Source organism: Belonocnema kinseyi, chromosome 8, assembly GCF_010883055.1.
Source record: "Belonocnema kinseyi isolate 2016_QV_RU_SX_M_011 chromosome 8, B_treatae_v1, whole genome shotgun sequence".
Classification (NCBI taxonomy): domain Eukaryota; kingdom Metazoa; phylum Arthropoda; class Insecta; order Hymenoptera; family Cynipidae; genus Belonocnema; species Belonocnema kinseyi.
The window spans coordinates 29471767-29489519 of NC_046664.1; the positions used below are offsets into that span (position 1 = coordinate 29471767).

Genomic DNA, 17753 nt, shown 5'->3' on the forward strand with positions numbered 1-17753 from the left:
CAATCCATGTATGCCTTTCGGTTTTTACATTTTAAAACCCTCGTATATAAATAACTTAAAATTACTATACAAAACAACTTGAGAAAAACTAGAAGGTTATAACGCTGATATTTTACAAATCACTTGCACTTTCTTTTTCCCTTGCTCCTTTTTCAAAATTCCTATCATACTCGCAGATGAGAAGGTGCGGTTTTCCACTTAAAGTTTTAAGTAATAATTCTTTAAAATCCCTACCCTTCTTCCCATCTACCCCATCTTTCACCCCTTCCACACATTTCTTCTCTACTATCTGACTAGCCCCTTCACATTTCCATACATGGAAAATGTTTTCCTCATTTTCTTTGCATAGTCTGCATATTGTGTTCTCGTATCCTTTATTTCCTGCTTTCTCCACATTCCCACATCTTAATCGTTGCCACTGCTCTTTGTCCCTTTCACTTATATTTTCATCCTCCTAGTATTCCTCCCTTCCCAATTGCAATTTTCAACTTTTATACCCGCCACAATACGACGACCTGTCTATTCTCACCCAATATCCCTGTACTTCCTGTGCGAGAATCGTCTCAATTCCTTTCTCTAAGTTCTTTTTGACCTCCTTTTCTCGCCCCCCTTTCCACAGCAACTCGGCTGTCACTCCGTCCCCTACATTCCGGGAAGCTTTCTCAAATGTTTTGCCTCAATTTGAAGGATTTTTGTTCTTTATTCCCCTCAACTCTTCCCTAAAGCAGATTTTTGGCCATCTCTCATTTTCCATTTCACATATTCTCGTAAGGTATTTTATTCTTGCTCTCTTTAGAACACCCCATGCTGCATTTGCGGCAATACTAGCTTTCCCCTCTATTTTCTCTGTATGTTTTGTGCACGTTTCTCCCGCCGAGAACCAATATCCCAAATACTTGAAACTACTAACTGCTTTCAATTCTTTACCCCCCCCCCCCACTTCCCATCTCTCCCTTTGTGCCCTTCTCCCCTTTCCTGAATATCGTTAACCTTGGTCTTATTTTCGTTAATTTTCAATTGATTCTTTTCGACATATCTCTCTAAATTTTTTAGCATTTCCGTCAGCCCCGTCGCATGGTCCGACACCAAGGCCACATCGTCCGCAAACTTAAGTAAAAAAATGTTGGTTCCTCCTATTACTGTCCCTCCTACATTTCCTTTTTCCCAAGCCTCATCTATATCTTCTATAATTATTTTGAACAAGGTTGGACTGAATGGACACCCTTGCCTCACACCCTTGTTTGTAGAAAATGAATTTGTGATCCCTTCACTCGTAATAAGCTCTAACTTTAATCCCTATTTTCTGTAATTTTTTTACCAATATTCCTCTATCGACTGTATCAAACGCTTTCTTGAGATTTGCAAAGGCCGCAATAAAGCTTGCCACCCTTTGCCTTCAGTTTGTTGTTGACTAGAGAATTCAGAACCCACACATGATCCCGAGTAGCCCTACCCCTCCTAAAAACTGCCTGGCTTTCTTCGTACTTCCCTTCCTTCTCTAGCCAGCCTCTAAGTCTTTCGTCCAAGATGGCTGTTAGAATTTTGTACCCGGCATTCAGCAGTGCGACTCCTCTATAATTTCCCGTTTCACTTTCATTCCCCCCTTTATGTATAGGAAATATCTGCGCTTTTTCCCAGCCACGAGCCAATTTCCCTTCCATTCAGAGCCCATTTAATATCCTATGTACCTCTAAACCCAAATTTTCGGTAGCCGTTTCAAAAATTCTATGGCGATGCCGTCTTCGCCTGGTGCTTTCCCTTTCTTCAATCTGTCTACTACTTTCGCTACCTCCTCAAACCTGATATCCCGATTTATTTCCAAGTCCAAATCACCCCCTCCACCTAACCCCCTCTTTAACCCCTTCTAATACCTGATTTACTCCATCTTTCTGTCTCCTCCCTGTTTCTCCATGTGTCATATCTGTTTTTTCGTTCTCGTCTAGTCCATCATGAGTTCCTGGACTTCATGAAATGCTTCTCCCACTGAAGCTTTTTAATTCCAATTCCTCTACATCTCCGTTTCAGTCTAAACTCACCTATTGCCCCCCAAAAACCTCCCATACTTTTAATGTTCTTTACCTTTTCCCATTTCTCTTTCCTTTCCCGATTATTTCTTTCTCTGCGGTATTCCTTCAGTTTCCTCCTACTCTCTTTATAGTCCTCCCGTTTCCTGTTTCCTTTTGTCTTCAAATATTTTTTTAGGTGTTTAAAAACGTTCCTCAACAATTTCTTTTCCTCCTGATCTCTTCCCTTAAACTCCCGTCCCCTTCCTCCCACTCCTGTTATTTTCGTATTTTGATTTATAGTCATGTAAACCCTTTCTGCTCCTTTTTTATGTTTTCTATTAGTCGGTCCCACCTATCTTCCCGCTCCTCTTCGTTTTCTGTTATTGTTTCCTTTCTAATTTCTTCCATGTTCTCCCTATATTCTTTGCTCTTGTTGTCATCCCACACTAATCTATAAGGTACATGCTGTGCTTCTATTTCTGTTTCCTCCCTCTGTCCTCTTTTCCTTCTGGTATTATTTCTAGCGCCTTCACCCAGTTGCCCCTTCCCAGCTATCCTAAAGGTCACCGGAAAATGATCTGATTTCATTCTCGTTACCACCTCGATATCTCATATCCGAATTTCCGATTCTCTCAGACTCAATTATGTAGTCGATAACCGAACCCTCGTTCTCTCCGAGGTGCGTTCACTTTACTTTACGGTCATTACCAATCCTCTTCTTCATGATAATTAGCACTTTTTCTTCACAAAAGTTTAATATTTTGGTTCCTTCCGCGTTTACAATTCTGTATTCAGATTCCCAAGCTGCATAATAGTTTCTAACAAAATTTGTGTCCATTTCGCCTCCGCCTGTCTCCTCCCCAATCCTCGCATTCCAGTCCCCCACAATAACTACCTTCGCACCCTTCTCCTGCAATTTGTCCACAACTTCTCTCACCTTATCCGTCGCCGTTTTAACCCCTACATTATTATAAATAGATACAATGTTTACTTTATTTCCCACGTTGCTAAGACCATCTGCGCTGATCACAATTCCAAACTCGCACTCATACATTTTCACATTCACACATAAATTTCTACGGACCCCAATAAGTTGACCCCCCATAGCTCTACCCCCCACCTAAAGATTCCACACAACACCTTTAATAACCCCACTCGTCAACTTTCCCCCCTCTTCTTGCAAGAAAGGGCTTCTTCACTCTTCCTTCCTCCTCGCTCCATGTAAATATGCTGTCGTTGATTGCCCAGCTCATATACAGTGGCGCGCAAATGTTTTCGGCCACCTCTTTTGTTATGACTTAATAAATTCTCCTAATTTTAATTATATTGGAGCTAAAAGAATGTCTCTTTAAAAGGTTGATTGTTTTCGAAATTCTGTTTAAAATAAGCCCAGGGTGAAGCCAATTTGTCTAGTTTTTAAGTAGATATTGCAAAAATAGTGTAAATTTCAATGTTTTCTTAAATTTTCAATAACTTCCGAAATAGTCAACATTTCAAAATATTCTTGGGCTCATTTTGAAGCTTTTTTTTTACCGAATCACAGCAGCTTACGAGTATAAATTTGGAAAAAAATCCTTTTCGAATTGCAAGAACTTGAAGTTGTAATAAAAAAGTTGGATAAATTTGAAAAAATCTTATCTGTAGGCAAATCAGAATAAAAGTTAAATATGTGAAAAAAAGCTTCAAAATGAGCCCAAGAACATTAAAAAATGTTGGCTATTTCGGAAGTTATTGAAAATGTAAGAAAACATTGAAAGTTAAACCATTTTTGCAATATCTACTTAAAAACGAAACAAATTGGCTTCCCCCTGGGCTTATGCTGAACAGAATTTCGAAAAAATTAACCTTTTAAAAAGTCATTTTTTACCTCCGGTATGATTAAAATTAAGAGAATTTAGTTAGTCATAAAAAAAGAGGTGGCCGAAAACTTTTGCACGCCACTGTAGCTGGTACTAGCTTTATCTCTATTCCTCTTTGCTGCCCCAATTTTCCTTCTAATCCAATCCTGAATATCCTTATCTCTGCATGCCAGGTCATCGCCGACAAAGATTCTGGTCCCCCGAGTATTTGCTGGTTGGCCAGTAACCGTCTCTTTGTCCCCCATGAATCCAGTTTAATCAAGACTCCCCCGGCTATATGTCTTAGATTTTTAATTGTAATATTCACACCTGTCAAGTCCAATAACGTCGTTCTTATTTCCTCTCCCAGATCTCTCCCTCTGGACCGAAACCCTCACACTATATTACTATAACACTGTTTCTTCTCTTCCGTCTTTCTTCAAGTTCAAACTGCAGCTCACCCCCACCACGCTTCTCAGGTGAATTTTTCTCGCTCCTATTTTCATTATGATTATCTCCGATTCTCTGTCGACATTCTGATCGGGCACGGTCAAATCGGCATTGCTCTTCTCCTTTCCAACTCTGTTTCGAGCTCTATCTGCTTCTGTTCATATCAATATTTCAATTCCTGTTCTTCGTTCTCTGTGGAAACTCTTTCTCTATATCCTTGATTTGCTGTGAGTCCTCGTCGGCTGATTCAATCGTCCCACCGCTTGACACTTTAGTGTTTCTCCTCTATTGTCCCTGTTCTATCAACCTAAGCTCGTACCTTACTCTCGTCAATTCTTCCTTCACAGCTGACGGCTCTTCAGCCGTCTTATAGCCGTCTCCCGTTCTCTCGATTTTCTAAGAGCCAAAGTAGTGGCCTTTTCTTTTCTCACTCCTTCTTCTATTTCTCTTTTGAGTTCTTCTACTTAAATTTTGAAGTTGTTAATTTCTTTGTGCACTCTTGAGTCCCACCAGTCGTTAAGAATTCCTCTTAACACTTCGTTCCAAAGTTTCGTATGTACGCTGCTTATTACCTCCTGCTCTGCGTTACTGCTTCCATTCCCCTGGACTTCGCTATCTTCTGCTTCACCCGATAATTCCCCTACATTCAAGTCCCCTGCTTCTGATTCTCCCATCAATGGTCCTTTTTCATTGGAGTTCTTTTTCTCCCGGTATTCCCTTTTTCCTCGTTATCATTCTCCCTACTGGAGACCTCTGCAGTTTGCTCCAGGTATTGAACACCGATTGGTCGTTATTATGAACCAGGAATTCTGCTAGCCTTCTGGCGCTCTTGGCGTTTTCTCTGAACAGTATTTCTGTTTTACTAGGTCGCCCGGGTCGCCTCTTTCTCATTTCTGGTTGCTGACCTAACCGTGTCAAGTCGCTCCTATCGATCGGTCGACTTTCTCCCTTCTCCTTCGTCTCTGTTGCTTCCTTTTCCGGTAGCACTTCCCTACTCTGCTCATTTTCAGAAAAACGTGGCGCTGCAGGTCTCCCTGTTTCCGGTGACGACGCTGGCAATCCGTCCTAGTCGCCATCTTTCCCACCAATATTCCTAACCTCACTGTCGCCCATCACTTCAGCTTCCTTTCCAAAAATATAATCCCACAAGTCACCCCACTCACTCATATGCAATCATCTTTATTTAATCCAAATCCAATGCACCATAAACCGTATGTACCGAAAAACTACGGAAAACTCGATTTTCATGACGCCCGATCTCGCGCACGTGCTAACTGCTCGCGATCCCTACAGGAAGTCTCATTTTATTATATATTTTTAGGCTCAAAATGTTAATCACTAGAATTTTTAAGAATTAAATAGAGTGGCCGTAGGTCAGGAAAAAGTTTTCCCTGAAAAAGCCATGGAAAAAACCATGGAATTTTGTTGCTCAAGGAAAGTCTCAGAAAAGTCAGGATTAAAAAAAATCCAGAAGTCAGAGAATTTCTGTAATTTGCCTTAATACTATACTCTCAACTCACGTTTGAGTCACTTTTTAAAGATAAAGCTACTACAATTACAGTAATTGATTTGACATATTTTAGCCTATTTTATAAGATTCCAAAAATTGTTTAATAGATTGTAATAATTTGACGGGATTTTAAATACTTTTAGGGTATTTTTAAAAACTCCAACGAATTTTCAAGAACTTTGAAAGTTTCCAGGGGTTTCCAAGCGATTTGAAATATTGGAGGGTATTTCGAAATATTTCGAGAAATATTTAACATATTTCAATAATTTTAAAAAGCGTTTAAAGATTTCAGGATATTTTTAAAACTTCTAAGGAGTTTTTAAAACCTTTAAAACGTTTTAAGAGATTTTAAAACTTTTCAAGGGACTTTAATGACTTAAAGGAATTAAAAAATCTCTCAATGTATTTTAATCAATTTTCCAAGATTTCAGGAAATATCAGATTTGATGTAATTTCAAGTAATTTTATATTCTAATGGTTTGCAAAGAATTTTTTCACAAGAATTGAGGAATTCGTAAGATTTCAAAGACTCTAGAATATTTCAAGTATTTCCAAAGAAATTACAAATTTAGAAAGATGTTAGGATATTTTAAAAGACTCCAAGGATTGTTTAATTGATTTCAATAATTTAAACCTATTTAAAAGGATCTTGAAAGATTTTAAGGTATTCTTAAAACTGGCAATAAATTTTTAAGATGTGTACAATGTTTCAAGGGATTTCTAAAGATTTCAGAGATTTTATAACATTTCGTAGGAATTCAAATATTCTTAAATATTTGAAGGTATCTCAAAAGACTTTAAACAATGTTCAAGATTGTGGGATGTTTTAAAAGATTCCAAAGATTTTTCAATTAATTTTTATAATTTAAGGCAATTTCAAAGAATTTTAAAGATATTAGGGTATTTTTAAAAGTTACAAGGAATTTTTTCTTTGAATTCCAAGGAAGAACTTAAAAAAAATGTCTATGGATTTCCAAAGATTTTAAATAATTTTCAAGATTGTAGGATTTTTTTATAAGATTCCAAGGACTTTTCAACTGATTTTAATAATTTAAAGAAATTTCACAGAATTGTAAAAATTTTAAGGTATTTTTAAAAATTCTAAAGAATTTTGAAGGTCCCAAAAAGTTTTCAAGGGATTTCAAAAGATTTTAAAGAATTTTCAAGATGGTGGGACATTTTAAAACATTAAACAGATTTTTTGATTGATTGTAATAATTTAAAGAAATTTCAAAGAATTGTACAGATTTTAGGGTATTTTTTATAAATTCTAAGAAACTTTAAAGTACTTAAAAATAATTTCTATGGATTTCAAAAGATTTTAAAGAATTTTCAAGATTGTGGGATGTTTTAAAAGATTCCAAAGATTTTTCAATTGATTTTTATTAATTGAAGCAATTTCAAAGAATTTCAAAGATTTTAGATTATTTTAAAAAATTTCAAAGAATTTAAAAGAACTTAAAAAATAATTTAAAATTTAAATAATTTAAGGCAATTTAAAATAATTTTTAAGATTTCAGGGTATTTTAACAAATTTATAGGAATTTTAAAGAACTTAACAAATTTTCGAGTGATTTCAATAGATTTTAAAGGATTTGAAATATCGTAGGGTAGTTCTAATAGATGTCAGTAATTTCCAGTGATTCTGAAGGAGGAAAATCTCTTGACATTTTTTAATTTGCTTCAATTCTTAAAAATTTACTCTATTTTACTCAATTCAATGCATTTTAAAAAGTTTTTGTTAAATTCATGTTGATATCTCTGATAATTACCTTAAATTACTTTAAATTTAACTTGAGTTTTTTTCAGTCGTAGGAATTTATCTTGAATTCGTTACAATTCATTTGGAATTCTTATGAAGGTCATTGAATTCTTTAAAATTAAAAAGAACATAAAATGTATCTGTTGAAATTTTAAATTGTTTTATTCCATTCATAAAAGCTTCTATATTTAAAATCTTGCAAAATTAGAATGTATGTATTTAAATATAAATGGTTAGGAAAAATAAAAAATTATTCAGGAAACACCAAGAAAAAGTCAGGAAATTTTGTAAATGAAGCTTTTGGCAACCCTAATTAAAAAAGGGATGCGTTAAAGGTTAAAGAATTTTTTAATCGAAATGGTGAAGATATAGTTTCCTAAATTCCTATAAAAAGAGGTAGTTGAGTGTAACAAAATTAGACAATGATTTTAAACATGTAGGAAAAGGCGACCTACATAATTTCAAATCCAATATAATTAAATTAATAAAAAACGATTTTTTTATGAAAGTCAAATAAAAAAAAAGGAAAAATTTCACCAGCTGTTATCTACTGATTAAAATAGTAGCATTTTAATAATTCACAGAAAAATAATCTTTTTTTAGTTGCTGTTTTTTTCAAAATATATTAACAAGTTTTTTTAACGTCTTTATTGTGTTATTTAAATAAAAAAATACTCGCCACTGTTCCAAATACAGGATCATAAAATCTTTCCAGTACTTGTATAATTGTACTTTTCCCGCAACCACTCGGACCGATTAATGCAATGGTTTTTCCGGGTGGTACTTCCAAATTAAAGTCATCCAAAACTCGGGTTCCACACCTCGTAGGATATTGAAATACAACGTCTTTATATTTTACTTCTCCATTACATTTCTAAAAAAATACATTTTCTAGAGATGATTGCACAATATACAATATTTTTTATTCAAGTACTTTTTATACATAAGAGCAGTATGCAACATATATTCGCTTTCATTGTCAACCGTTAACTCTTCGTATACTAAATCTCAAAAAGAAAATAATAATGCAAATAATTTTTCTGAGGGGTATGTAAAACCTCGCGAGCTCGCAAGCAAGCTCAGCCCAAGCTGTAAGCCAAAAAAAAATTATCGAGCCGAAAAGTGCTCGTGGACCAAAAGAAGCTCGCACGACTCACAGGCTTTGTAAAACTTACACTGCACCACAATATTTTATACCTTTGCTCTATCGAATATTACTGCATTGATATTATACGTAAGATATTTTCACGTCTGAATAACTAAAAAATAAAAGTTTAACAAATTGGTAAAAATTTCAAATATTTATTCGAAAGATAAACTGCTTTGTTAAAAATTCATTTTTTTTAGCTGAAGGTTCATAAATGTAGTTTACGAATCCACTTCTTTCGTCAAAAATTTGACTATTTCATTGAAAATTTGTTGTTTTTTGTTTAGTTCCGAATTGAAATATTAAATTTTTTGCCGGTAATTTTTCTTCAGTTGGAAAATCAACTATTTGTTTAAAAACTGGTTTCTATTATATAAAGTTAATCCTCTGGGTTATAAATTTAACAATTTTGTTGGAAATTCATGTACTTTGTTATAAATTCATCCATTTTCGTAGAAATGTAATATTTTTGAGTAAAAATACAACCGTTTGGTTAAAAATTAATCTGTTTAGTTGATCATTAAAATGTTTGGTTGAAAACGTGCTTTTTTTATTGTAGTCAACTGTTCTAAATTAAAAATTTTAACCTTCTTGATTGAAATACGAACTAATACATTTTTCGTTGAAGATTGACCTTTTTAGTTTCATATTAATTTTTTTAACTGGGAATTCTGTTTTAAATTTGAAATTTAACTATTTCATTGTTGGTAGACAATTTTTATTTTTACGTTGAAACTTCAAGTATTTGGTTGAAAATTTTTGTAATGTGTTAAAAATTTGTCTTTTTCGGTATAAAAATCTGGTTGGTTAACAATTTAACTGTTTGCTTGATAATTTATGTACTTTGTTCCAAATTCGCTTTTCTTGTTGCAGAAAATCAATTTTTTTGGTTATAAATGCAACAACTTTATAGAAAACTCGTCTTGTTGACTGGAAAATTCAACAATTTTGGCGAAAATTTAGCCATTTGGTAGAAAATTTAACTACTTTATAGAAAATTTCTTTTTTTTTGCAATAGAAATTTAACTATTGTGTTTTTGGGTAAAAATGGACCTTTATTATTAAAAAAAATTCAACTAATCGATTAAAAATGTATGATTTTTGTTGAAAATTGATGTTCTTTAGTAAAAAATCAATATTGTTTTAGAAAATTTAACTATTTGTTTGAAAGTTGACGTATTTTGTTTAGAAGTCCTCTTTTTTGTAGATAATTAATGTTTTTGATTTAAAATTGAACTGTTTAGTTGAAACTTTATACTGCTTTCTAGAAAGCTTGTCTTCTTGGCTTGAAAATTCAACATTTTGGAAGAAATTTTTATTTTTTATTGGCCGAAAAGTGTTTTTTCGTCGAAAATTGAACTCTTATTCTAATTTAGTCTTTCTTATTTGAAAATTTATCTCTTATGGTGTAAATTTCATCTCTTTTGTTTAAAAATGTAACTATTTGATTAAAAAGTTTTCATTTTTGGTTTAATCCCACTGTTTTTGATTTGAAAATAAAAATATTTCCTTACTTAAAATATCGAATGAAAATTGAAAGTTATTATTATTTTTAGAGCTTAAATTGCTGATGATAAAAATAATATAAATTATGATATTATTTTTAATTTATTTTGCAAGCTTTGTGAGCTTTTTTCGGTCCACAACTTTCGATTTTTCTAAGAGTCTCAGTTAAAATGCAATCACATATTTTACTAGCTTACCTCTTCATTTTCAGAAATGCATAACAGATCTTGAATTTTTGGCTTTCGTTTTAAGATCGAAATTATACTTGCAGCAGCTTGCAGTCCTTTTTGAACATTAGGAGCATGTGCAGAAGCATCAGCGACCATAATAGTTCCCATAATTAGTGTCTGGGAGACTCTAGAGAATAGTTTTATGTTATTTAAAAAATTAGAAAATAACAGAATAAATTTCAATATCAAATTTAATATCAGACTTTAACCGCAATAATGATATTTCAAGGAATCTGTGTGATCATCAGTGAATAACAAACAATCTTAACGTTTTTCCAGACTACATGTAGCTATAAATTTAAAAAAAATGTTAATTACATTTTTTCTGAAAAAAAAAATTTCTTCTAATACTCCCCTGGGAATTGGACTACAGGACATTTCTTAAGCTACTCTAGCAGCTTAAGGGAAAAGCACCCAACTAGCAATCGGAAGTTCTGTGGTTCGATTCCTAGGGAAGCGAAAGGAGGAGATCTTTTTTCAGAAAAAATATAAATACTAATATTGCAGACAGAATCCATTTTAAATAAAGAAGAAATTCAGTAAGTTTTATGCAGACCAAATCATTTTTGTGGCCAGGAGAATATTTTTTCGAAAAATTGAATTTTTTAATTTTTCTTGGGAACGATATAAAATATCATAAAAGAGTAGATAGTATTTTTAGAGAAATTTGTAAAATGAGCTATGTTTTTTTCTCAGGATCTGGTTGAATCTGTTGTTTGTAAGAAAAATTCGAAAATTCCATTTTTCCCAAAAAAATTCTCTTAACCAGGAAAATAGTTTTGCCTGCATGGAATCTACAATATTTTTATATAACTTAGGTACCATTAAAAAAAAACTCATGAAAACATATGAGGTTTCTGATCAAATCTACTTTTAATATTTTCTAAAAACTGTTGCCTTTTGTTAATTTTTTAGCGGCCTTCGAAAGTAAATATTTAACCTCATCAGATTCAGGAAAGATAAGTTAAATAATTAGCTCAAAATTGGTAAAGGTTAAAAAAATGTTGTATTTTTTTCAAAAACCCTTAAATTGTAAATGCTAGTTACTGCTAGTAGAATTATGCAGGGTGGCCGAAAACTTAATTCTCAAAATTTTAAAATATCAATTTGCAACAAAATAGCTAAGCTTTCAACCAAAGAGATGAATTTTCAACTGCAAATATGAAATATGAAACAAAATAGTGGAATCAGAAAGCAAAAGAAGATTAATTTTCAACCAAACAGTTATATTTTTATCCAAGAAGGATGAAATTTCTACTGAATCAGATGAATTTTTGAATCAAGAACACAAATGTAAAGAAAGTTTAATTTTCATCCAACAAAGATTTCAGTATGATTTTTCAACATGAAAATATGAGTTTTGAACAAAAAGTAAATTTTCTACGAAGATACTTAAACCTGTAACTCGAAAAGACAATTTTTTAAGAAAAAAAATTAATTTCCAACCAGAAGGGGTGACTATTAAATAAAACTCTTGTATCTTCAACCAAATAGTTGCATTTTTATCCAAGAAATATAAAATTTCTACTAAAATAGATGAATTTTTAAAAAAAGAGGACAAATCTTTAAAAAAATGGTTTAATTTCATCCCAAAAAAGATCTCAGTTTACTTTTCAACACTAAAATATGAATTTAAACAAAAAGTAAATTTTCTACAAAATAATTTAATTTCCAATCCAAATAAACGAATTTTTAACAATGCAGTTGAATTCTCAACCAAAAAAGATGAATTTACTACAAAATTGTCGAATTTTCAAACAGTTGATAAAATTTACATTGAAAGAGATAATCTTCACGACGAAGTAACTACAAAAAAATTAATATTCAAAGACCAGAATCTTGAGCTTATAATATTTTCAACCTAGAATCTTTTATAAACGGAGTAAACCAATTTCAAATTAAAATTTAAAAAATTCAAATTTATTCTTCTTGAAAGTTATTTTGAATTACAGAAATTCCCTGACTTTCCAAATTTTTTTTTTGAAACTCTAACCCGTAAAATTTACTAAATTAAAAAAAAAATTATTACTGTTTGCTAGGCTGGTTTTTTACTCACCAGATTTCTTTGGCATGTTAAGTTAAATTCATATTAAGTTATTTGTTTCATTTTCGAATTTTTAAAAATTTCGTACAAACTCGTAACAAAATCTCTGTACTTGATTTGAAATGGATTCGTTCTGCAATTATTTTTCCCGAGACCAGTTTTTTCTTCTGCATAATATTTCTTGAAGGACACAAAATGTAAAAATGAATTTAGCTTTACTTTCTACGTTTAAATTCTGAATCTGAAAATTTTTTTATTTTCACTGAACCTCTTACTCAAATCGATCAATCCAGATTTTATTTAATTTTTATAGAAAAGGTTACATACTTAAAAACAGTGGAATAATGTAAAACTTCTCGTTTCATCAAATATCCTCCGTAATACATGCAGGCTGCGAGAGCAATATAAGAGACAGATCTGGCCAATGCAAAAATCAAACCCCGAATGTGAGTATTTTTTTTGGCAAGTAAATACGAAGGCTGCATTGCTGCTACATACGAATTGTGACATGTTTCTTCTATTCCAAGAGCCATCACTGTTCGAATGTTACTCACTGCTTCAACAGCTATCTGTAATAAAATGACTGCAGCTTATTTCATCTCACTTTTGACATTTGACCTTAGAATGGTAGCCTATATCATGGGCTCTGACTCCTGTCCAATAATCCCTTATCTTTGATCGTTGACCCTCATCATTAACTCTGACCCCTGTCCAAAGTTCCCTAACCTTTGTCCTCTGGCCTTTGAACCTTTGTCATTGTTTATCACACCTTACTCTTGACATCTGACATCTGAACTTTGATCCTTTACCTATGTTATGAACCCCGACCCCTGCCAAAGGTTCCCTCACTTTTGTCCTCTGGCCTTTGAAACTTGGCGCTTGTTAATCACACCTTACCTTTGTTATCAGGCATTTGACCTTAATCGCAAACCTTTATTATGATTTCTGACCACCCGACAAGGTTCCTTCACCTTTGTCCTCTGTCCTTTGACTACTCTTGTTTATCAGATATCAGCTTTAAAATCTGACATTTTATTTTTGATCGTTTACTTATATTATGACATCTGATCCCTGTCCAATAATCTCTCATCTTGGTCCTCTGATCTTTGACCCTTTAACCTTGCTTATCACACCTTACCTTTGAAATCTAACATTTCACCTTTGATTTTTTACCTTTCTCATAAACTCTGCCCCTGCCCAAGCTTCCCTCACCTTCCTCCTCTCATATTTAACTCTTTAACCTTGCTTATAACATTCGACTCTTAAAATCTGAATGTTGACCTTTAGTCGCTTACCTATATCATGATTTCTGACCACTGCCCAAGATTCTCTCGCCTTTTTGCTCTGACCTTTGACTCTTTTTTATAGTTAAAAGTACCTTTAAATATTTTTGAATGTGATAATAAAAGCTTTAAAATGTGACCTTTTGAGCACTGTATTCTGGTCTGTTTTTATTTAAAATTATTAATGTTGGTCTAGTGGAATATTTATTATCATTGGTTAATTAATTTTTCATTATTTAAGCAAATGGAATTTGTTTAGATAATTCCTTTTCGAATTTTAAAAAAAAATAAAAATTATTAGTGCGAGTCTAGTGGTATATTTATCAGTAATAATTAATTTGATAATAATTAATTTATCAGTAATATTTAAGTAATAATTTTTAAAAAAGAAATTAAAAAAATAAAATTGATCAAAAAATGTGGATAAATATCATACTGAAGAAATATTAATAATTTTTGATAAAAAAATTATTAAAACAAATTTAATTTGTTTAAAAAATTAAAAATTGAGAAACTAATTTTAGTAAATATTCCACTAGACCAATAGTAATAATTTTTAAGGAAAAAACAAATTTTCTAAAAAAATTGTTGTAACAAATTCCATTTGTTTCATCAATAAAAAGTTAATAAACCAATGTTAATAAATATTCCATTAGACAAATAGTAATAATTTTAAGGGGAAGAAAAAAAAATGTTGAAAAAAATTATTTCAACAAATTTAATTTGTTTAAATACTAAAAAATTAATTCACTAATGATAAAAAGTATTCTACTAAACCAATATTAATAATTTTAAGTAAAAAAAGAAGAGAATACAGTGTTCCAAAGGTCGATTTCATGAAGAATTGACATTTTTGATTTTGAGGGTAGTTTTCCGGTACTCGTAGGTGTACTCGTATTAGGGGTGTCAAACCCATATGTCTGATACAAGAAATTCTTCGTTGGATAATTCTCTGCAGGCCCTAAACTTTCCCGTCGCCTTTTTTCAAACCCTAACACATTATTCTAAAAACTCAAAAAAATTATTTTTCCCATGAATTTTACATTGGAAACTATTGAACAACGTGTATAGCTGGACGAAATAAAAAAACAAGCTCAAAATTACATATAGAGCGCAATCGTGCACCGATTTTAGATTTTCTTTGTTAAAAAATGAATTTAATTTTAATGTTAATGCAAACACAAAAAAATGTAGATTTTTGAAGTTCATTTCTTATCTCCTAGACATTCTTTTTCTTATACTTTTGTTACTTAGACTCAGTTCACAGTTCATTGTTATAAAAAAATTGTATTAACAAATAATCGACTCTCGGAATTATTTGTATTTAAAGAATATTTCTGCTCGAAAATTGCTTGTTTAATTCGTTAGGAAAATATATGGCCTTCACGATTTAAGACCGTATATTATTAATTATACCTATAAACAAATTATATAAACAAATGCATATCGCAGACATTTATAGGCAGAAAGAAATCATTTTTTGTTCAAGTCATTTTGTCATTATATTACCAATCTTGTTTTCTCACAAAATTGTGTTACCCATACATATTTTTTTTTTGTAAAAAAATTACATAAGCAAATACACATTTCAGGTGTTTTCAAGTGAAAATAAATAAATTTTTCTTATAATCTTATTGAAATTCTATTGCGAATGATGTTTTCTGAAAAAATTTTGATATGCATCACTAATAGTTTATTTTATAAACAAATGTACATCGCAGACATTTATAGGCTGAAAGAAATTTTTTTTCTTCTATTCTTCTTGTAATTATATTAAAATCATATTTTCTAAAAAATTATTTGCACAAATGCTCATTTTAGGCGTTTTCAGTCAAAAAGAAGTCGCCTTTTTCTTTTAGTGTTATTAAAATTATATTTCCAATGATGTAACCAAAAAAAATTTTGCCATCTCATCCTATTTATTTATTTTTTTCACTCCTTCTTTATGAGGTTATTTGAAACGAAAGTTAAATAAGTGTTTTCAAGAATGCAAGTGTACCATTATCGAATTCAGCTATTGATTTTTTGGATGTTTGAATATAATTTTTTTGTAAATTTCACAAGTTTCATTTTATCACAAAATTTGGTCAAAGAACATCATTCGCAATATCATTTTAACAAGACAAAAAGAGAGAAAGATTTTGTTTGTAAATTCATAGAATGTGAATTTTTTACGAAATTTATTTATAAAGGAATTTCCCTTCAGACGCATAATTGTCAATTTAATAGAAAGAATAATAGAAGAAAAAACGATTGGTTTCTACCTATAAATGGCTGCAATGTACGTTTGTTTATAAAATAATTGAACATCATTGGAAATATAATTTCAAGAAAATCAGAAAAAAACTATTTCTTTTAGTTTAAAAACGCCTAAAATTTGCATTTGTTTATATAATTTGTTTATGAAATAAACAAACTTTACAAATTAATCATTTTTTTTCTTATATTTGTGTGCATTAAATCTAAATGACGTGAAGTATAAAAAAAAACTGTAAGTGATAAAAATGTATCTAAAAAATATACATTTTTTCACTGTTTGCATTAAGATAAAAAGTAAGTAAAAAAATTAACTTTCACCAATCTTTAAAAAATGTAGACCCGCATTTTTTAACAAAAAAAAACTAAAATCGGTGCATAATTGCGTTTTAAATGTCATTTTGAACCTCGGTTTTTTTATATTCAAAAATATGCAGTCTCTTCAATATTGGTCCAATTTTGAATTAAAAAAAATTAAATTTTATTAAATTCTAAAGATCTTGACGTTCCAAATTTTTGTCTCTTCTATTTTTTATTTATAATCTTTCCAGTCAAAGTATGGAAAAACTGAAATTTTGTACATAAAAATTTTTTACGCCTTCATAGCTGATCAGAAACACTTAAATTGTCTTGAATGAATGTTTAGGGTCTCTTAGAATACAAATAATTTGCTTATTATTTTATTTATTTTTTATAAACAAATGTTATGAATTTCTTAACAATTTATTATTATCGATAATTTTGTTGTTGCTAAAAGTACTTGATATTAATGTAAGAATGATATTTAATCACAAAACTAATATTAAAGTATATAATAATCATTTTATAATCAATTATTGTGGCCAAATAATTTCCTGCAATCGCCAGAACGACTTCACGTATTCCTTAAAATAATAAATATTAAATAATATATTATAAAATATAACAATTTAAATTTTTATGAGCAAAGTAGATAAAAAAATTAAAAATATTGGCAGTTTCAGATAAACAAATTTGTTTTGCACTGGAAATGTTGTCAGTGAGTTAATGTCAAAAGATTTTGTGTTGAGTGAATCTTATTATGCAGTGTTACGATTCATTCTTAATCTATTGAGGTTAAAAACTCGACATTTTTCAAGTGAAACAGCCAACATTTGGAATTTGGTTATTTTAATTGTTTATAAATACTTAAGTTGTTACATATTACAAAATATTATTAGATACATTTTTTTAGGAATATCCCTAGCTTAATTAGCTTTGTAATTAAATGTCATTCCTACATTCATATGAAGCACGTTTAGCAAACATGATTTTTTTACGGATAATAAGACTATTATGGAGTCAATGGATGGATCCTACAAGCTATAAAAACAATATACACAGGTAGCAAAGCGAGTGTAAGAGTGAATGGGAAACTGAGTGAATGTTTCGATATTATTCAAGGAGTTTGACAAGGATGCGTTATGTCTTCATGGTTATTTATATTATTTATGGACAAGTGTTTAAGAATGGCTTTCTTCGACGAAGAGGGTGTGGATCTCGAAACAGTAAGGGTAAGAGGGTTAGCGTTCGCAGATGATAAGGTTGTTACGGCAGAGTCTATCGAAGACCTACAAAGAATGTTGAATAAACTAAATGAGAGCATGAAGAGCATGGGCTTAAAAATTAACGTAAATAAAACAAAAACTATGGTGTTCGAAGGAAATAGTGAGAAAACGCTATGCAATATTTTATTAAATGAT

General features: G+C 31.1%; 1 protein-coding gene across 5 annotated transcripts in view; it reads right to left on the reverse strand.

Annotated features, from left to right (window-relative positions):
• Positions 1-17753, reverse strand: part of LOC117177950 (ATP-dependent translocase ABCB1-like) — a 64965-nt gene that overhangs the window by 7763 nt on the left and 39449 nt on the right. For all 5 annotated transcript variants that reach the window (XM_033369085.1, XM_033369081.1, XM_033369084.1 and 2 more), the window contains 3 exons: positions 12821-13062; positions 10417-10576; positions 8246-8440 (listed from right to left, as the gene is read on the reverse strand). In XM_033369085.1, coding sequence (XP_033224976.1) covers positions 8246-8440; positions 10417-10576; positions 12821-13062 — 597 coding nt within the window. The remainder of the gene's footprint in view (positions 1-8245; positions 8441-10416; positions 10577-12820; positions 13063-17753) is intronic.